Source organism: Hypomesus transpacificus, unplaced genomic scaffold, assembly GCF_021917145.1.
Source record: "Hypomesus transpacificus isolate Combined female unplaced genomic scaffold, fHypTra1 scaffold_62, whole genome shotgun sequence".
NCBI classification, from domain to species: Eukaryota; Metazoa; Chordata; class Actinopteri; order Osmeriformes; family Osmeridae; genus Hypomesus; species Hypomesus transpacificus.
The window spans coordinates 1,100,105-1,122,253 of record NW_025814035.1 but is presented as its reverse complement, the minus strand read 5'-3'; the positions used below and the strand labels follow the sequence as shown (position 1 = coordinate 1,122,253).

Sequence of the window (22,149 nt, the reverse complement as noted above, 5' to 3'; positions counted from 1 at the left end):
CACACGAGAAACCGAATGTGATGTAATGTAAGTAAGAAAGAAATACAACTCCTGTACTTTAGCTAACTTATGCGTGCATGCACACACACACGCACATGCATACACACGGTGTGCATCTGCGAGACACCAGAGGCTAAATTAGCTCCTGAAGTGTTTCATAGTAAGAAAAGTGAGTAACCTCGTTTGCACCCTCAGGCATTGCAACAGCTTAAACATCTATGTAGAGATGAGGATAGATAGAAACACGGTGACAGACTTTCACCGTATCATCCGAGAGAGAGAGACCGAGTAGGGGGTTGCAAAGATGGAAGTCTAGGAAGGGACAGAGGTAGAGAGGAGAGTGATAGAACTAAAGGGAAGGGCGATATTAGACGGAGGGTGAAAGACAAACCGGCCACTGAGCAGTGACACAGGAATATCAGACAGAATGTCTGACAGGTAGAGAAGGATCAGTTTCATACGACTGTTCTCGTTATGATCAAATTTGGATTCAATCGTTTTCCTGGACAATTGAGGACAAAAATGACCCGTCCCCAGTGTGTTGTGAACTCCTTGCGGAGCCTCTGTGTGGACTGGTGATGCCAGGGCCGGGTTCTGAGTGGGTCTGAATGGTTCTATTGATTATATGTGATGGGGGGAAAAGAATGGAAAGAGATGAGGCGGTAAGGGAGAGAAAGAGAGAGGGAGAGAGAAAGATGGGGTCTGAGAGAGGGGGGGTACATTGAAAGCTTACAGTACAAAGTACAGCACAGTCAAAACTCCAAGGTACACAAGGTATGCAAAGAATGTATTTCATTTAAATGCAAATGGAAGTATGGGGCAGTGAGAAAATGTGGTAGAGAGATGCTCTGTGTGTGTGTGTGTGTGTGGAAAGTTCCCTTTCATCTAGGTATAACAATGTAATCCACTCTCTGGGCACTTCACACGGTTAAGCCACGGTGTGTGTGTGTGTGTGTCAGCAGGGGGGTCTTATGCACCATCCTCTGTGGCATCGTGTGTGAGTGTGACTAATGTGCCTCTGTATTGCCATGGCGACAGGTGAACACAAGGGTGGAGACATGTCTAGTAGTAAATATTGGAGTGCGAGGAGAGGTTGGGGACAAGCTGCCAAGACACACACACACACCACGGATACACACACACATCAGACTAATGGCTCTTCATAGAGCTAATAAGTAAGACATTTATAAAAGAGGAATTATTATAAAATGGGTATTAGGTAACCAGGATTTCAGTTTGCATTCTCAGAAAGAAAAAATATTCTGTGACTGTGTGTAATTTTCCATATAATTTTCCATATATATATATATATGTGTGTGTGTTGTTGTGTGTGTGTGTGCAGTAATGATGCTAATGAGAGAGCATGGGGATGAGGCAGTGGGGCATAGGAGACCGACGCATTACAATGCCTCTAGGGAAAAGACAGACGGAGAAAGAGACGGAAAAATTAGAAAAGCAGCAAATATAGGAAGCCCAAATCCCCAAATCATTGAAATGTTGCAAACTATACAGAAGCAAAGAAGATTCCAGATACAGAGAGAAAGAGGTCTGGTGGAAGAAACGGTCAGCCTTGTCATGTGCCAATTAGTTCTGCAAATGTCAACAACCAGTAGTATGTGAACTTCTGCCTTTGATCACTGCAAATGTGCAGATTATAAACCTTTCATGTCATGTGTAGGAGAGCAATGTGGGGAACGCCTTCCCTAATATCTTTACAGATTTTCTCGCATGGTTGAGAATTTAGCTTGTCGGTTTCCCGTAACACTCTATCATTAAAAAAAATCTCCCCTTTGATTCATGAATTTTGCATTTAAATGTAACTGTATTTTCTTACGCTGCTTTGAGTGATTATGTAAATCTAAAAGAGTGACTCTGTTGCTGTATTGTTAAATGTTGAATTCAAATGTGAAAAAGCTGCCTGGATTTTGGATGAGTGTTTTGGTTAGCGCAGATTGTTTTTTTCATACTGTAATTTATGCTTTACATTTAATTTAATCTACACAAGTTCTTCACAAAATACATTTGGAGTGTATCTATGCAACACAAATTAGTATGCTGGAGAATAGTGAATATTTCTGTTCTTTGTGTGTGAGCATGTGTGATTAGTATACATTTGTTGAGTAGAGTGTGAGAGAGTATGTGTGTGTGTGTGTGTGTGCTCGCTCGGTGTTTGTAAAGTCAGTGTGAGTGAAAGCCTGCATGTTTACTGTGTATGTGCTTGTATGCAATAGCAGATGCAGGACAGTAATTGGTGTGTGACGGCTGGAGATGAGAGAATCATTAACACAGACGGGTTGTGCGTGTCGTGTGTCTGTGTGTGTCTGCAGCTCTGACAAAGAAAGACTGTTGGTTGCATCATCGAGTCATTAGGCTCATGGCTAGGCCTCATATCCTAATTACCTCTTCCACCTGAACCCACACACAGACAATGGCTCTAGGAATGTGCTGTCTCTCTGATGGCAAGCAAACAAACACAAACACAAGAACATACGCTAGTGATGTTGGCAGCGGAAGGACACTGGGCATCTTGGAAGTGGTGCCAGTTAGGACAAGCAAAACAGCACTTTAACTATCTTTGTGTGTGTGTGTGTTGTGAGTAGGTCTACATTTTCTTGGCCGGCTTGTGTCAAATTTGCATTTAACTGCAACACTTATGGCCCACTAATAGGAAGCCATGCGGGTGTAGATACACAATTATGATAATAACAATGACATGATGCATGCATATGCTTTGCCCTGGATGTTTTTTACTAGACGATCATCACCGTGTACTCGAGTGCCCTGCCGTTTAAATAAAGTGCGAGCATGTTTAATCAACTCTTTGATTTCGGGGGAATTTTATGAATAAAGCTTTTGGCAGCAAGCATATACCTTGAAAGTGACTGATACCATGATCCATTATAAGCAACAGGTCTGTAACGGTTCATGGTTAACATATTCCCCCCCCACCCCCTCCCTCCTCCTTTTCCCCAGGTGTTAAAGATCAGCCTGATTGGACACAGGAAACGAATCCTCGCATCATTGGGCGACCGGTTACAAGACGACACCCCGCAGAAACCGCCACGGGCCATCTCCCTAAGGGTGAGGGAAACAGTGTGTGTGTGTGTGTGTTTGCCAGATGTGTGAGAACATGCCAGTCCCCTCACAGTAATCCTCTGAGGAACATGGTGACCGAGTTGGGGAATTTTTCCTATCATTGAACAAGACAGACACAAAATGGCCATCACCCCACCACAGTTTCCTCCCCGTCGGATCGTCCCGGATGCTAAATACAGGCAACAGGTTTAATTTCCCCATTGGTTAGGGCTCTAGTCATCCACTAACAGCCTCATAGTCCCTCCGAGCGAGAGGCCCAGTAAAAGGCCTCGACTCCTGGGACTCAATTTGATCTGGCAGCCAGGATGCGGCTGCTCCTCCTCAGCCTCCAAAGGCCTAACCTCTGTGTCCATTCTTACAGAACAAATTGATAGTGACGGACAGGAAACGCCCGTTCTGCTCACCAGCGAAATCCTTTTGATGTTCACAGATGGATTCCAGCATACAGTGTGTGCGTTTGTTTTGGGTGCAAAAATATTCTACACAGTCATGCAATGGCTGGCAAACACGAGTAGGTGTGACATTCCATTCAGGGTCTAGTCAACCATTAGGAGACCAGGAAGGAAAGTTAGGAGACATGGTTAACATCAGCTATGTAAGACAAGCCTTTTTTAAGCATTTCTGCTTTACTTGGATAGAGATAGTGAAGATAAATCAAAATCCAATATTAAATCCAAGATGGCGCCGTGGATAGCTGTCTCGGCCGATCAGTGCGCTCTGTTTTGTTTTGTCCGTTAAATCAGTGTAGTGCGACTCCGGCACCGCAGGCTTCGGCCACCACTTCCGAGCATACTTCTCTTCAACATGCGTTTGCTGTACAACAAACTGGACAAATGTCAGCTGCTGCTGGTGAAAGACTTTCATTCATCTCCCGTTTTGTGCTTCGCGGAGACAGGGATGTGTGAATTGATCCTGGACTCTGCGCTACAATTGGCATGTTTTCAACTTGTGAGAGCGGATTGTGACACAGAACTCTCTGTGACTTTAACAAAGGAAATCTCAGCCACGAACTCCCCAAATACACATCATTCATTAAATGCCCAACCAGAGAGGGAAATACTCTGCTACTGCTACATCACAGTCAGTAGAGCCTACCACGCTATCCTCCGAGCAGCACTGGGACACTGACCACGCCATGGTCCACCTGATTCCTGCATACAGGCAGAAACTAAAGCTCTGTAAACCTACTGTGAGGACATCAAAACAGTGGACCAGTGAGGCTATGGAGGATCTGCGGGCGTGCTTGGACTGTACTGACTGGGTCCACGACTGCCTCCAATAGTCTGGATGAGCTCACGGAGGCTGTGACGTCATACATCAGCTTCTGTGAGAACTGCTGTATCCCAACATGCACCAGGGTGAGTTACAACAATGACAAACCCTGGTTTACAGCAAGACTCAGCAAGACTCCAACTTAAGGAGAAGGAAGAAGTGTTTAGGATTGTCGACAGATCCAGATTCAAGGAGTCAAAAAACTCGGGTCCCTTGTTGTAACCTACCGTAAGCGACCCGGGCGCCCCACGCCGAGCCTACTTAACCTCCCTTCCAAGTCTAAACCAGATTCCCCGACGACCTCGAGATCTGAAGTATACACCACTGCACCACAGAAAGTGATGGCTGGATAACCCCCCTTCTCTCCCCTCCCCCCTCCCCACAGGAGCCCGGTGGGAACCACACGCCGCCCCAGCTCTCCCCGTCCCTCAACCAGGCGGCGTACGCGGCGGCAGGGATCCCCGGGGGCTCGCTAGACGTGCAGCACCTCATCATGCAGGCGGACGCGCGCCGGCGCCAGCGCAGCAACGACAATTACTTTGAGGACGTGCCGCGATCCAAGCTGGAGCGGCAGATGGCCCAAGTCAGCATGGTGAGACTGGGGGAGGTGGAGATCACCAGAGGGAGGGAGGAACGAATGGAGGGAGATGGGAGGGGATTAAGGGAGGGAGAGAAGTGAGGATAGAAGAGAAAGATGGATGATGTGTGGATGGATACATAGAGGGGATAAGGGATGGAGGGAGAGAAGGGAGGGAGGAAGGAGGGGAGCTGAGAGAGAGGAGGATGATGGAACGAGGCATGTGCTCAGCTGGGCCATAATGAAACCAGGAAAAGAAGTAGAATCCAATTGAGTGAAATAGATGTTCGCTCTGCTAGTTTAAAAGTCAGTGAGGACAGTTGTGGAAGAAGGGAGAGAGGGATGGAGGGACGCAGATGGCCAGGAACCAGGCGAGGAAAACAGAAAATGAACTTGATGCAAACGATACTCGCCAAAGGATATATTGTGGTGGGGGTGGGGTTCTATTCAAGTGTTGGTTCAAGGAATTTTACTTTTGGGGTGGGATTGTAACCTTTAAAAGCCTTTGTGGATACTTCAGTTTGAGATAAGCCTGTGGTGTAACAATTTAGTACAACCGACAAATGGATATGTAGTGCATAGTACCCAAAACCCTGATAAAAGCTTTTAATAATCCAATTAACATTGCTACTAAAAATACAAACTTGGTCTCTAACCTCCAAAGCAAACTAAAGAAACAGAATGCACAATCAGAATCAGAAAGGGATTTATTCGCCATGAAAGTTTGCACAGACAATTTTCTTTGGCAGGAAGGTGCATACAATACACATATAGGAATCTTACATTTAAATATGTGGTCTATACTAAGGGTACATAAACTAGCAATACTAAGTGGAATAGAAGTCTTGTGTTTGTTCCTTTTGATTATACAATGGTATACTTTATTCAAAATATACTGTGTATTCACTTTATATTATGCTGACCCCCATTTGGGAAGGGGGTAGTACATATTTATTAGTTTTTTATTTTACAGTGCATCCGGAAACTATTCACAGCCCCTCACTTTTTGTTATGTTACAGCCGTATTCCCAAAATGCCTTCCAATTCATTTTTTTTCTCAACATTCTACACACGATACCCTATATTGATAATATGAGAAAAGGTTGTGGATTTGTTTTGCAACGCTATAAAAAAAAAAATACAATAAATACAATATATATATATAAGTTTTCACAGCAAGTCTGGGCCACTCAAGGACATTCACAGAGTTCTCCGGAAGCTACTCCTTGTTATTTTGGCTGTGTGCTTGGGGTCGTTGTCCTGTTGGAAGATGAAACTTCGCCCCAGAATGCTCCGTAGCACGTTTTCATCAAGGATGTGTCTGTACATTGCTGCATTCATCTTTCCCTCGATCCTGACTTGTCTCCCAGTTCCTGCCGCTGAAAAACATCCCCACAACATGATGCTGCCACCACCATGCTTCACTGTAGGGATAGTATTGGCCGGGTGATGAGCGTTGCCTTGTTTCCTCCAGACATGACGCTTGGTTTCAGGCCAAAGAGTTAAATATTTGTTTCATCAGACCAGAGAATTCTGTTTGTCATGGTCTGAGAGTTCTACAGTGCTTTTAAAGAAAACTTCAGGTGGGCTGTCATGTGCCTTTAACTGAGGAGTGGCTTCCGTCTGACCACTCTACCATACAGGCCTGATTGGTGGAGTGCTTCAGTGATGGGTGCCCTTCTGGAAGGCTCTCCTCTCTTCACAGAGCAACGCTAGAGCGCTGTCAGAGTGACCATCTTGGTCATCGCCCTGACTAAAGCCTTTCTCCCCCGATCGCTCAGTTTGGCCAGGCGGCCAACTCTAGGAAGTCTAGGAGTCCTGGTGGTTCCAAACTTCTCCCATTTATGGATGATGGAGACACTGTGCTCATCGGGACCTTCAATGCTGCAGAAAGTTTTCTGTACCTTTTCCCAGATCTGTGCCTCGATATAATCCTGTCTCGGAGGTCTACATACAATTCCTTGGACTGTGGGACCTTATATAGACAAGTGTGTGCCTTTTCAAATCATGTACAACCAACTGAATTTACCACAGGTGGACTTGTGAAGTTGCAGAAATATCTCAAGGATGATCAGTGGAAACAGGATGCACCTGAGCTCAATTTTGAGTGTCATGGCAAAGGCTGCGAATTCATATGTGCATGTGATTTTTTCATCAACTTTTAATTTTATAGCTTTGCAAACATTTCCCCCAAACTTTTTCAGCTTATCAACATGGGTATTGTGTGTAGAATTTTTTGGAAAAAATGTAAACCATTTTGGGAATACGACTCTTACATACAAAACACGGGAATAGTGAAGCGCTGTGAATACTTTCTGGATACACTTCTGTGTTTTTATGATTATTGGGTGTTATGTATATATTGATGTGGTCCGTTTCTTAGTGCTGTTAGCTTGGTGTTTAATGTGTATTGTGTGACCCCCTCGAAAATGAGATGATTCATCTCAAGAGTCTTATCCTAATAACATTTCAAACAAACCTCTCTGCCAAGCGTCAAAACAGAACCACGATTTTTGTCCATGACCAATGAATGCCAGCAGGGACTCTTAGCGAGAAGCGTAATAGTTCACCTTCCAACCAAAGTATGATGGTGCATCACTTAACCTTTCTGCCCAAAATCCAAAAGTGGCCGTGACTCACAGGCATCTGTTCGAGCAGCTTTGATCTGCCTCGATAACAGTCCGGAGAGTGTGTGTGTGTTTGAATCCCCTCGCTTATCGGAGCCGACACACACACATACAGATTACATTCTGTATACCCCACTGACTTCTTCAAGTGTGTTCGTGTCACAATGTTCATTTGTTATAAAAGAGCAAGGAAACAAGGTAACAGGACAGAGTCTAATTATAGCTATAATCTTTCTTTTCTCAGTTTTCTCCCTGTTTTCTTTAATCCTCCATCTTTCTCCCTCCATTCACTCCCCATCGAACCCTTCTTTAACTATGCCACTGCATTCTTACTTTTCCTCCTTTGCCCTCTCTTTCACTCCCACTCTTCTTTCCTCTGCTTTTTTCTGCACGGCCGCAAACAATATCCCTTGATGTCACTTCCTGTCTGCTAGGCCCACCCCTAGCTATTTGCACACTGTCATTAGCTCACATCAAGCGTACGTACCTCATCTCCACGCCGATCAGGATTATGTACTGTACTAGAGCAAACAAACCGTTTGTCAACAAACCGATAAATAAATAAATACTCCTAGCGGTGTGCCAAGACTGGAGTGCACCACAGGAAATAATACCCTTCCCAGTCAATCAGCGCCATTCATGTTTGTCCCGGTCATATAGGGTCTGTAGGCTGCTGAAATATTTCTTACCATTGGGTTTTGAGTTTGGAAGCTTCCAGATAGAAGCTGTTTTTTGCACCTTACAAAAATGATTTTGTGTCCTGAAGATTAGATGAGCATCACCTTTTTCAGTTCCGATATTCAGTCAAATGTTTGTGCGTGCATAAGTAGATACCGTGTTTTTAAATTCTACATCTAACCATTGATCTTCTTTTGTGAACAATATTACAGTGAAGTCAAATCCAATGTCAGTTATGCTGCGCTTTTAGCAATGTATGTTAAAGCTTCACAGATGGCCAGTATCTTACCTAAACCCTCAGAATATACCTCTAGTCGGGATTCACAACCTTTCAATGTGAAAAGCAGATTTGAAATCAAAGATAAAGAGGACACTTTTAAGTGTTAAAATATACAGTTAGCGTTACACTAATGCAACATTAAAACAACACTACACGGGATTTTCCTGACATGTTTTTCGCATTACAGTTTTTTAAGCTTTATTGCTTTGTTATCTTTGTTCAGCCAAGCAACCTGCCTGTGACATCACAAACATTGCAACCTTGGGGGCAACAGCCATGGCGTACAAGCACATCTGACATGCTGAATGTGTCAGCCCTCAATATGCTTGGCTTAATGTCTCGCATCAAGTTGTTTACTGTAACAATGTATGTTCCCTGGCTCGTGTCTGATGTTGCCATTGGTTGTTTGTTCCAGCAAGGGGAGTGGTGCGAGCCAATCACGTTGCGTCCGCCCAACGAGGCGACCTCGTCCACTCCAGTGCAGTACTGGCAGCATCACCCAGAGAAGCTCATCTTCCAGTCGTGTGACTACGAAGCTTACGTGAGTCTCAGCGGCCTTGCACGTTGTGTGTGTCTAGGTGCAAATGTGTGTGAGACGGTATGTACTATGCTGTATAATAATCATGTCTAATTAAATGTTTGTGTGTGTGAGTGCATTTAGCACCATCACTCTCTTTCTATCACACAAACACTCTCTACCAGAGCTCTCAACACCACCACCCTAACCTTGGAAATGTAGCATGTTTGTCACAGTTCTGGTACCTGAACCTATGCTAACAGCAATGAAGGAGTAAAACCATAATCGTAACGCCCTGTCCTTCCCCGTGGTGGCCATTTTAGCCTCCTCCATTATATAAAGGAAGTCGTGTAACCATGGATACAGCCATGTACTTTTGATTGGTTTATGCTGGAGAAGCATGAAGCAGATTGCTGTGTAGATTTAGCTGATGAATCACAGAACAATATGACTGGCAGATAGATAACCGTGGATAGTCTCAGTGAGGGAGCCGAGAAAAGAGTGCATACATTCTGACAAGTACTTTGTTACGTTTTAGACCGTAATCCAGTTTGAGACAGAGAACATCTCTGCAAATAAAACCGTCTTTATATTCTCAATGTTGTCCCATTTATTTGGTCAACTACCATTTTATTGTGACAGGAAAATGAGGATCCCGTGATATGCCCTTTGTCCTATGCAGGACATACCCTCTAGGGTATGAAGTGTGGGATAGAGGTAAATAAAGAGAGGGAGGCCACCAGATGAGTCAGAATGAGTCCAATAGTGAGATCCTGCGAGATAACACGGAGTGGATGAGAGATGAAGAATGAAAGAGAGCCTCTCCAAAGCTGATAATGATCAATGCCTTTTATGTCAAAGACCTCTGGCAACACTGACAGCCTCATTATGACATCTTCACTAAACCTCTGAAATCACCCTTGAGTCATTATGACTCGTTCCTGTACATTATGTTATTTAAGCAATAAGCCCTGCGAGTCCGTGTTTTGCGCTGATTTTAGAACAGGTAAGGGGAGTTGCTTTTATAAAACTGTACAAATATTGGATATGGTTTCATAAATAAAACCAATTAGCTAAAAAATAGTTTAATAATAAACCGTCATTCTTCCGCCACTACGAAGTATAGTTCCTACATAAATTGTTGCCACGCAACAGCCAGATAGACACCTTTGCCGTCTTTTTAAATTTGAAATATTCGATGCGCAGTAATATGGAATGTTAAAGAATGTTATGAGGACAACCTGTAAGGTTATGCTGGATTTACAACGGCATGGAACGCGGTATAGCCAATCACTATCAAGGATGGGAACAACCAGTTTTAGAATGTTCCATTTAAACCTGACAACCCTCAGATAATTATTGGTAGCATCATTCATGAAACCATACAGTTTCTTTATTGAACAAAACTATTGTTTTTTGTCACAACTTTGTCGTCATTTCAGATATTACTTTATTAAACTCTCCAACATAAATCCAATGTGGGCTATAGGCTAAATTAACTCAAAAACAATATCCTTCTGTCACATTTTTTCATTTATTAGAAGTTAACTGATAAAGCACTCTTATCACTAAACATTTGTGTATTTTTGCACCCCCCACCCCCCCGTTATGATTGGAGCATAGTTCTTCACAATCCGTGCAATTGTTACCTTTTGACGCGGTGTGTGGTGGGGTAGGACCCAAACACAGGACAGTAGGCAGACATAGTAACAAAAAAGTTTATTCTTAAAGTAACAGGAACAGACAGGGTACTCACGGTAACAGGGGTAAGAACCAGACTGGACACAAAACAGGCACCTAAATACACTGAACCAAACAAGACACAGGTGGACACAATGAGATTAACGAGAACTGAGACCACTGAACAAGACACAGGTAAAGACCATGACAGACACAGGCAAACACTAGGGCAGGGAAAAAACAAAAACATTTGCATGACATAATCAGTATTAGTCACATGAACTTCATTCTACGGTTTATGTGGTTTCTCGCAGAAAGAACATGATCGCAAAAATGTTGTTCAATAACGTTCAGACTTTTATGCGGCCTAAATGGGGGTCCAAGCTCGTTGTCACGGGGCCACATCCCACCAGGACCTTCCCTGTAGTACTGTACGGTAGTATGAACTTTAACAGTCGTTGACAGTGGTTGATGTTACCCAGGGGCAAATCTAGGTTCCCACTTTTGGGGGGGCTAAGCCCCTAGATGAAACCTATTATTTTTCCTGTGACCCAGGAAAACTAGGGGGGTCTGGGGGCATGTTCCCCCAGAGGACATTTATGAAAATATCCTTTTAAATAGTGTCCTCTAGTGGGTTTTAGAGAGAGAAATTAACACATATAGATTTAAAATATGATGAACAAATTTTTACTTTTGGGGGGGCTCCAGATATGCACATAAATAGGACTAGATACGCCCATGATGTTACCACTGCCTGTTCGCACAATTGCGTGACTAACGTTACATCAACGTCAGGTTGGTGGTGGTGTCTGCTGGAAAAATCGACGCTCAAGAATAATAATAGAGGGGAACAGATGCACAGAACGGGTGACCGGAGGTCGATAATGTTGTTACGATGTTTTCCGTATTACCTAAGGCTCTCCCCTGACGACTCGGTAACATTATTACTAGAGCCAGACAAGGCAATAATGGGTGGAGATGGCCTCGCTAAAACCACCGGACTACCCTCGCTCACCTCAGCACCACTGCTGCTGAGTGCATCTGTAGGATGCTAACTGTAACTATGGAGTGCGCTAAAGATATTAATCAAATTCAGAGTACGAGGTTGATGCGTTTGGACCTTTCCCATTGGGTTGCTCTTGCCTCTTGGGAAGGTTAATTTATTTAATTTGCCAAAAGCACACAGACACTGGGAACTTAATCAAGACACTGTAAATATGAAGTCATCTGAGATGCACATTAAGTCTTCAAATAAAACCTCTTCTTGAATTTGAGCACATATGCCAGGGGTTTTGCCCAACAGAGAGTGAATCTTACATCCATTTAGTGCCCCTGTGTTCTCATAAACAGTGTCCCTCACAACAGGTTCTTTATTAAATCAGTTCTGTGTCTGTGCAGTGCAGGTGTCCAACTTAATTGGGTTCCTCCCATCCCCCAGCTTTTCCAGACACCATGTTCTTCTGGGGGGGGGGGGGGGGTTGCTTTGCTGTTGGCACCAGACCTACACACTGTTTACAAGTATCCACACACACTTCAGACAGGAAGTGATGTCAGTGTGAAGTAGGCTTTGTAGCAACCTTTTGTTTTGTGGACGATAAACTTAATGAGTCATGTTGACTTGTAATCAGCATGTTATTTCCCTCGGTAATTCAATCCAATTCAATACTGATGAGTCATTTAATGGACCTGTCAGACATTTTGCCCCTGTTGAACCACAATGCAGCTGTCATGGGCTAAGTACAAAACTGTGAGGCAATTGGCCGTGAGTGAATGTGAAAATCTACCTTCCAACTAATCAGAAATGTGCAATTCCGTCTGTTTGATCTATTTTGATTCAGTTTTTTCATTTTTTTCTTTTCTTGGTTTCACAGTATTTAGGCTCCATGTTGGTGAAGGAACTGAGAGGGACGGAATCAACACAGGACGCCTGTTCCAAGATGAGGGTAGGACATTTCCACAACATCTATCCAAACGTGTCCAACTTCATTAGCAAGACAGTACATGTTTTAAACATAAACTGTATAATAGCACAATAACAACAAATGTCCCAATGCAACGCAAACATTCATACAATTTTCCTTGAATTCTAAGTAAATATAGGAGCTCTGTATTGTAGTACTCCAAGTGAGGTTGCATAGCCTACCTACCTCCAACACTACAAAGTCGCCTCAAATCCACTTGAACTTTTGCAGTTCTCCGAGTGCATGTGGAGGTGGATTACAGCGCATTATTGAGCAGGAGGGAGAAGGATTTGAAGAAGCTGGATATTCAATGTCTGTGCATTGGTTCACCTTCTCTCTCTCTCTTTCTCTCTCTCTCTTTTCTTGCTCACCGTCTCGCGTTTGCACATTAATTCTTGGTTGCTGCCCTCCCTCCCTCTCAGTGACAGTGCTGCAGTGTGCCAGAGATGATGATAATGATCATGTATTTACAATCCCTGCTTCATCAGTTACGCCTTCATCTTTGTTTACTTCTCTGTTGTATCAGATGGCATCCGACACAAGTTACAGACACCTTTCCTTTCTTCTTTTCTTTCTCTATATTGTTTCTTTCTCAGTCTGTTCTTCCCACCTGTGTACCTCACCATACATGCTGTGAGATTAAAATATACCTGAATTCACTTAATTTTTAGGACAGCTATTCTTAGAAGCCCACGACCTGTTGGGGAATTTGAGTCAAACGCGCGCACGCACATCCACACACAATCCCTTGCTCGCATTGCACTTTCTTATTTCAGCATCCCCCAGTTTTAGTCTCCCCTTTTTCTTCTGTCCTCATTTCTCTCTCCTTTCTGTCCCCCACTGTTTCTCTTATTTCTTCTCCCCAGAGAGAGAGAGAGAGAGAGAGAGAGACAGTGGTGTGGGGGGAAGGGTGGAGATGGAAAAAAGGAATTATGATGTGCTTCTTTGAGCAAATGAGACACTTGACAGATGGTTAGAGATGATTTACTGATACAAAATTACGTAATTCCTCTCTGACAACTGCATACATCTACTCATCTAACCTACAACAAGAAGGGAAAGAGAAGAAATGAGAAAGAAATACTGAAATTGGAGCCAGAAGTGTGTCATACAGCCATACCATACAATACAACACAGTACAATACAGTACAGACAATATAGAGTGGATGTTAGAAGTGAAAGGAAAACCAGAGCTTCATCTTGGGTCAGAGTGGCAACTTTGTATTTATTTTGATGGTTAGAAGTGATGTACTGTAGGTACTGAGGGATATTTAGGGTGAAGTCATGAATAGACTCCATGCTGATTTCATCTTGTCTCTCTCTTCCTCTCTCTCTCTCTGGATCAATTTATCGCTGAAAGCTGGACTGGGTGCTGGTATTTGTGGAGTTATGAGTTGTATAAGTCCAACTGCAAAATGCAATACAAAAACAAATCTCTCTCTCATGCTCTCTTTCTCTCACACACACATGTTCTGTTTCTCCACTCTCATAGAAATCAACTGAACAGATGAAAAAGGTTCCGACCATTGTCCTCTCTGTCTCCTACAAGGGGGTCAAGTTCATCGATGCCACAAACAAGGTGAGAGAAACCTTCAAACATCACTATTCATTTATGTCTGACATTTGTGTCATATCCTATAGCTGTTCTTCATCACCAAATAAGAAACAAAAAGGTTCTTAGAAATCCCCCCCAAAAAACTTGCTGTAGGTTTGGGTAAGAGAATCAACCTTGTATCTCGCAAATCCAACTCTCTCCGCAGAACATCATTGCAGAGCATGAGATCCGCAACATCTCGTGTGCGGCTCAGGACCCTGAAGACCTGTCCACATTCGCCTACATCACCAAAGACCTCAAGTCCAGCCACCATTACTGCCACGTCTTCACCGCCTTCGACGTGGTGAGCTACAATGCCAGCGCTGCCCTGGGGCTTTCCCACAGCCAAAATGTACCGTTCCTACTCCCCCAGTTTGGTCCTATTTTAACTGTATCAAGTGTGTGTGTGTGTGTGTGCGCGTTAGAACCTGGCGTACGAGATTATCTTGACCCTGGGCCAGGCATTTGAGGTGGCGTACCAGCTGGCCCTCCAGGCCAGGAAGAGTGGCCACGGCTCGTCCACGCTGCCAGAGAGCTTTGACAACAAGCCCAACAAGCCCATCCCCAAGCCCCGTGCCAACGTCCGCAAGTCTGTGAGTGACCTCACACACGTGCCCTCCTAACCCTCTTGGTGACCTCTCACCTTCACTCGACAACATTCATGGCTATTTCAGTTTTTGATTTATTTCACCCATATTTACCCATACCCACTCACTGTACTCTTACATTGTTTCATCTAAACCTGATTTATTTATTTGGTTGTTGTGCGGTATGCCCTTGTGCAGTTTGGTCTTATCATGTTTTTTCAAGATTGGCTTTGGGGTGTGTGTGTGTGTGTGTGTGTGTGTGCATGGACAAATCCAGGCAGACTCCGCAGACTTTCTGTAGTGTTTACTGATAGTTAATGAGGATAACAAGTGTGTGTGTGTGTGTGTGTATGTAAGGGTGGTGAGCTTTTGCGTGTTTGTGTGTGCTTTGTGATGCGTGCGCGTGTGTGTAAGGGTGGTGAGCTTTTGCGTGTTTGTGTGCTTTGTGATGCATGCGCATGCGTGTGCACCGTGTTTTCCCGGACACTCGGAGGTTGTAGCAGAGGTGGTAGGTGGCTGTTTGATGAGTAAACGGAGCGCTCCATCTTCCCGTCCCTGCAGTCTCCTACACTGCTGGGTGATGGATGAGGTCTGTTTGTGTAGGGCACTCCGAAGAGCGCAGCGCCTGTGTGTGTACACCCTTCGTGAGTCACAACCCAATGTGTGTGTGTGCGTGCGTGCGTGCGTGCGTTTGCTACGTTTACAGTGTGTGCTTCACATTGGTGTCCCTTTTGCCGTTGTGCAAGTGTGAAACCTTAATCCCCACCACCTTTTTCAAGGCCTTGGCCCAGACTTCCTCCCCAGCCACAGTGTCTGTCTGTCAACCTGCTCACCCGCGCAACCTCCCCTGAACTCCCTGGAGCTTGAAAGTTCAGTAGAAATTCAACCACAGCAAGCATATTTTTGTAAATTAACACCTAAGGTTTAAGTAGATCTTTTAAAAACGTGCAGGACACGCTTCTACCGAGCTCTAGGTGTGTCTTTTTAAAGTCACTTTTTATACACCCTCTGGAGCATTTTTCCAGCAGACTTTAGCATTTTTACACAGGTCATCACCGTACTTTGGACACTGACAGATGTTTTCCTGTTTCCAGTAAATCACATCAGGAGTAATAATGGTCAGAACAGAGAGAAGACTGTATCAAATAACAATGTTCTTCAGACTGCAGAGCAGCACATCAAACAGCCATCAAAGTAGCCATACCTAAACATGGGCAGGAGTTGTTTTCATCGATGGCATGTATTGTAAACTATCCCCTGCTGTTGCTTCGGGGCTGGAGGGGCTTGTGAAGAGTTACAGCTCTCTCTCACAGATGTGCACACGCACACATGCACACACAAGATTTACAGTGCCACACCAGATGACTGCTCTATAACAGTGTTGGCGTCTCCTGTCTGGCTCAGAGGAGAGTACATCTTAGTTTAGTGACTCAGCTGACAAAAATATAGATAGACAGCTAGAAAGAGACACTAGCGGCTGTCCCCATGTCATTGGAGGAAGTGTTAGGTGTTATATAGAGGAGAGAGGGGACAATGGTGGTCCATTCCCTCTCTGTCATTATGTCTCCCTGTATTCAACTATTGTGTTTTGCCCGCGTTGAAGACGCTTCAGTCCCATGGCGTCGTTCCCGAACGACCCAGTGCTTTCTGGGTGTGGTTGACTTGTCATCTCTGTCTACTGTCCCCACTCGTACAGTGTGTGTGTGCTCGTACTGTACCACGTGTGTGGTCGGTAGGCGAACCGCCTCCCCACCAGCTCCCCACTGCGCGTGCGTGCCTACGTCTGTGTGCTGTAGTTAACGGTCCGTGTTGTCCTGCAGGCTGGAAATAGCATGCCGCGAGCTCCTACTCCTCATTCTTCCATTCCCCGTAACTCAGTCAAATTCCTCTTTCGCGCCATCATTAGCATCTGCGCATGCGCCTACCTGCACGCCAGTGTGTTAATTAGGCGTTGCCATGGTGTTCCAGTGCTCTGCTGTGGGCTTGGATGTGAGTGTCTCTCCAGCATGCCGTTGTTGTGAGGTAACTCTTCTTACCCTGGCCATATCGCTGTGTGCTCTTTATGGGTGTTGCCAGGGTCGCTACCTTGCCATCGGCATTGTGTTGCTATGGTGTTTTGGTATCCCCACCCCCCACGTTATAACCATGGTTACATTGATACAATTACAGTATCTGTGCAGTGTTTTTTTTTGCCCGGTGTGTTGCCATGGTGTTTAGGGGGAGGGGGGAGGGTCGCCGTCACAGAGCCGATGTCGTATGACCTCTCTGTGACCTCTGTGTCTCCACTCCCCTATAGGTCATGACCCCCACTAGCCGTTGGTCGCTGGGCCACATATACACCCCCCACCGGCCTCCTCTCCACCCACCTCCTCCTCCCTCCCGACTCCTCCTCCATCATCCTCACCAAGCTCTGTTTCAGGTCCTCTTCTCTTCGCTCTTCTTCCTCCTCTATTCCCCTCTGTTTTGTGAGTCGGCGTTCCTGAGGTTTTGTTGTGCTCACATTTTCTATTTTTGTGACTCCGAATCCCTTGACTTAGTTGGTTTAGTTTTCCATCTGCTCTGATGTTTGTGTTTGCCTCTCACTGCCCTTCTGCGAACAGTTGTTTATTGGCCTGATGTAGTTGGGTTTAGAGAGGGAACTTTTTGGTATCTTGTTGTGTGTGTGACACAGTCATGTTCTACTGGGGTCTTCTACTGCAGTAATACTCGATTAAACCCACAGTGTCCATCCCTGAGTCGAAATTTGTGTATGTGTGTGTTTGTTCACAGCCAGGAACACTCCCCTCCCCCAATCATCTTTGAGTAGAACAAGAACAAACCAATTGAATTGTAGGAAAGCACCCTCGGCAACAAGAAGGAGCATTTCGATTGGCCTGACAACCATTGTTGTCAAGGTAGATCCTACCCTAATGTAAGACAGTGGAAGAAAGCTTTCATTTTGTGTGGCTTGAAGGGAATAAATGGATAGTTTAGTTATTTTTGTCTAGAGATAATATCTACAGACGAACAAACCTGTGCAAGACACAATTATACTCACTGATAGTATAAAGAAAGAGAAAACAATCTCTGTGAGTGACTGCGTGTGTGTTTCACTTTCTTTAAATACCCTTGCTATTTCTAGGCAGGTTAGGGTTAGAATCAGTGTTGTAGAATTGCAATTAGGGTTAAGAGTTAAGGATAGTTTTTTGCTTAAGGTTTGGAGCTAGGGTTAAGTTTAGGTTTACTATTTGTGGAGAAAATTTGGGATTTCCTGTGTACTTATGTTTAAATGTATTTACATTTATTCATTTAGCGGATGCTTTTATCCAAAGCAACTTCCAAGAGAGAGCTTTACAAAAAATGCATAGGTCAAGGATAACAAAAACATAAACAAAGAGATAGCCCCAAAAACATTGCGAGAAGCCAAAACATGAAGCATACGTTGTGAAAAGCAAATAAGAGCCAATGGGAAGAAACATAAGAGCATGTAGTTAAACTAGTTACAATTAAACGACATAAACCTCAAAAGTCCAAGAGTGTACCTGTAGGAAAGCAAGCAGCAAAAATATAATTTACAGTGTATAATGTTATTCACTAATAAACATAACTAGTCATTGGATACTAGTTAGTATGTTCTCATGTGAATTTACTATTGATGAGAATTATGTTTTCGTCAGGTTGAATAGATTTTCAGGGTCCGGAGAAAGTACTGGGTAAACGTTGTTATGACGACGCGGAGAGCTCCACCTATGATCTCTCTCTGCCCTGAGGATGATCATGGGCTGAGAGCTGTGAATTTCTTTCTCTGTGACAGTTGTAACACCATTACTGCCTGACTGTCACTATCTATGTTTATTTTCTTGCTGTGCCCTTGAGACTTAAGCCTGGTGTTTGTCAGAGGTCTGGTTTTCTCTCCCAATCTGCAGATTGATAAATACTTATACAAATCCAGAACTCAACTGAACTTAGTCACTCCGTTAATGAAGAGACAGACAAAACACTTTCTTCATCAGGTTCAAGTAATGTTTTTAGAGTTAAGGTTAGGTTTGGGGTTTAGGGAAAACGGGATTTTAAAGGGGACTGAATTCAGGGTCCCTGCAAGGATAGCTGTATGCAATGTGTGTGTGTGTTTGTGTAAGTCTATATACCCATCCTCCCACCTGCCTCCTGTACCCCTCCCTCACTTTCTCTGATAAAGAAATCTGTTACTTTTCCTAATTCCTTGCTGTCGTTCTGTAACTTTCTCTCTTGATCTTACCCTCTTTCTTCCTCCCCCTCCGTCCCCCCTCCGTCCCCCCTCCTCTTCCCCCCAGATGGAACAGCCGTCTATGGACCAGAAGGGTCACGCCAACGTGCCATGGATTGTGGAGCCAGGCCAGGAGGCCAAGCGTGGCGTCAACACCAAGTACGAGACAACTATTTTCTAACGTAGGCCCGCCTTTGTCCGCTCCTGTGTGTGTGTGCCTTTCAGAAAGTGCCCACTAGATGGCACGTCCTCCACCCCTCCCCCCCCCCCCCTCTCCCCCCTAAGCCAATGGAGCCGCGCAGGGGTGGGGGGGCCACAGGCGAATGCACGCATTCCGTGGTGTGACCTCACCGGGCCGAGGGAATCTCCAGCCCCGAACGCCGTTAGCTCCGCCCGCTGCATGATGACGTTTGGCGCTGCAATCTCGCTCCTCTCCTTCTCTCACACACATCCTTACTCGCTCCCTCTCTTGGCCCGTCCTCCACAGCCCCTCCCTCTACCTTGATCCTCACTGTAGAGGCGGAGCATGAACTCTGACACTTTTGGGGCGTCGCGGAACCCGCTCAGTTGTGACCTGTGGGGGGTCTGTAGTTTCTCCAGTTTTTCCACATTCAAACACCTGCTCCTTGTTGGTTTGTTGCTCAATCAGTCCTCTACTCTTTTTTCCTCCTCTTGATAGGGAATGCAATTCTTTGGTTGTCTTGCTCATCTTTTTTCTCCTCCTCCTCTTGCTGCTGTGTTCCTTCACCCCTTGCTTTTCTCTTTCTCAACGCCCCCTCGACAACCTGAATGAAAACCGAAACCATAATGCTGCTAAGATCCCCATCCTTAACAGTCTTTTTTTGTCATTAGATAAAAGCCAATTCATGTTGTTTGGGGGGGATGCTTTGCCAAAACTGGCAACTGGAGGAAAGTAAAGGGCAAAAACAGTAAATAGTTGGCGAGGAGAATGGACAACTAGAGATGTAGCAAAATTTTACTTTTCAAAAAGTCAAGTGTCAGAATTGTTTGTCAGACTCTTCGAGTTTTGATTTTTACAACAGATTATATTTTGAAACATGGTGAAACATTTTTGCTAACAATTGTTTGATTTACCAGAGGCTGCTTGACCACTGACGCAAAAAAGAAAAAGGTCTTCAGTTTTTGAGAGTTGTTTTCTCTTTTTTTAAATCACACCTGTAGTATTTAATTAGCTTAAATCAGTTATTTTATCCATAACTATTGTTTTTTATATGAAAAAGAAGATCCTAATGGTTTAGCTTGAAAGGGAGCCATTTTGGATTGATGAGGAAAGGGACCAGGAGAGGCGGATTTAAGGACTCTGGATAAGTGATGTGATCTCATTTACAGGGCAATGCCGGATGCTCATGTCTATTACTGTGGAATGCAAAGAATGTAGCCAGCCCTAAACATGGACCCTATCACACATACATTGCAAAAAGGACTACAAAATATGGACCCTGTTGCTCTCAGTGTCAAGGGATGGACACGGATCTTGGGTGTTTAAGGTTGACTACAGAATGAGGACATTCAGCGTTCATTTGTAAGGACACTACAAAAAATTGTCACAGGACTGTCTATCCACACACACTCAAATAACTGCCGACATACACAAGTTGATCTGCTCTGAATGTACACTTTCACAAAGGCAGCCGCAACTTCGACAAGCCCACAGCCCTGGATCAACAACAGCTCTCCAGACAGGAAGGCACGACCTCTGACCTATCAAAGGGTGTTCCGCTCTCCTTGCAGATACTGTGAGGACGAGCCTTTGTCCTCTCAAAGCATCATTGGGCATGTCTGTATTTGAATGAGCATGGATTTAGAGGACTTCTGGTTTGCTCTTTTTTCCCTTCTTGTTTCATTTTGTTTATGGTCAATAATACAATACGGATATGCACAAATACTAACGAAATGTGATTGGACCAGCCACGATGGACTGCCATGCAAGGGCTGACATCAGTTTGGGCCAGTGTATTGGTTGGCCATCCACTGTCGAAAAAATACTGGTATCTCCAGATGTTTTAATGTTTAAAATGAGAGTATTATATTGCCATTCTTATTATTATTATTATTGTGCAATTCTTGTCTACTGTTGTCTTAATGTTACATTATTTTTATATGATATGCTGAGATGAAAAACCTCGAGACTTGAGAATGATCATTGTCCTTAAATAATTACATTTAAAAAATAGAATTCTATTTAGAGTGTGAATGTTTCAGATGGCTTGACTCAAGTCGCGTGTCAGGTTAACCCTCCATTGTTTTTCATGGGGCTCAACTATAACTACAAGCAGATGTAATATTTTATCGCAGTATTACTGTATTATTTGGATGAAGCGTAGTCCAACTATATAAATGTACATAGATATTTTGCCAACTCATTGTTCATACATGTAATGTAGTCAAAGGAAAAAATATGGAAAAAATTAAGATTTGCAGTACATCGCACTGGAAACAAGGTACCAAAATATTCAAGGTCAGATTTGAAAATAAATGGTTAGATTATACGTTAGAGGTTGTATGGGGGGGAGGGGGGGGGGGGGGGGGGGGATTTGGTTACATCACTGCTGACTAACTACATGTACATAGGCTTGGGCTTCCAGCACAAAGATTTTTTGTAATGGTCATAATTTATATCCTTGTAAAGCACATGGAATAAACACGACTTGTACAACCATTATTCATCAGTGATTTCTTCATTTCTGGATAAAATAGTATTCATATTTTGCCTAACAAAAATCCATTAGCTAAATCACATGAAATGACCCAACTCATCCAGGTCATACTTTAACTTCAGAGGTCTTGTAATATCTCAAATACAATTCCTCCATCAAAATGACAGTTCTCTCTACAGTCAGAGTTCGCGCAAGAAAGTGGTATGTAAGATAGCTATCTATTACTACCCTTTCCGAAACTTGTAAGGGTGTAATAGTTGGTGAAAGACCCAGAGACACACGAATATCCAACGAGGCAAAAACCCGGCAAGTGCATCTCAGGTGATGTTACGAAGTAATCCAATGTAATGTCCAAAAGTAATGTAACTAGTAGTGTA

The 22,149-nt window shown here is 44.0% G+C and overlaps 1 protein-coding gene across 1 annotated transcript in view; it reads left to right on the top strand.

The window, feature by feature from the left end:
- The window catches only part of anks1b (ankyrin repeat and sterile alpha motif domain containing 1B), a 204,525-nt gene extending 182,750 nt beyond the window's left edge, over positions 1-21,775 (top strand). The window contains 9 exon segments of the mRNA XM_047017696.1: positions 2,974-3,081; positions 4,754-4,960; positions 8,946-9,071; positions 12,599-12,670; positions 14,181-14,267; positions 14,449-14,586; positions 14,708-14,875; positions 19,162-19,253; positions 20,445-21,775. Coding sequence (XP_046873652.1) covers positions 2,974-3,081; positions 4,754-4,960; positions 8,946-9,071; positions 12,599-12,670; positions 14,181-14,267; positions 14,449-14,586; positions 14,708-14,875; positions 19,162-19,253; positions 20,445-20,493 — 1,047 coding nt within the window. The 3' untranslated portion in view covers positions 20,494-21,775.
- Positions 21,776-22,149: the final 374 nt, after the last annotated feature.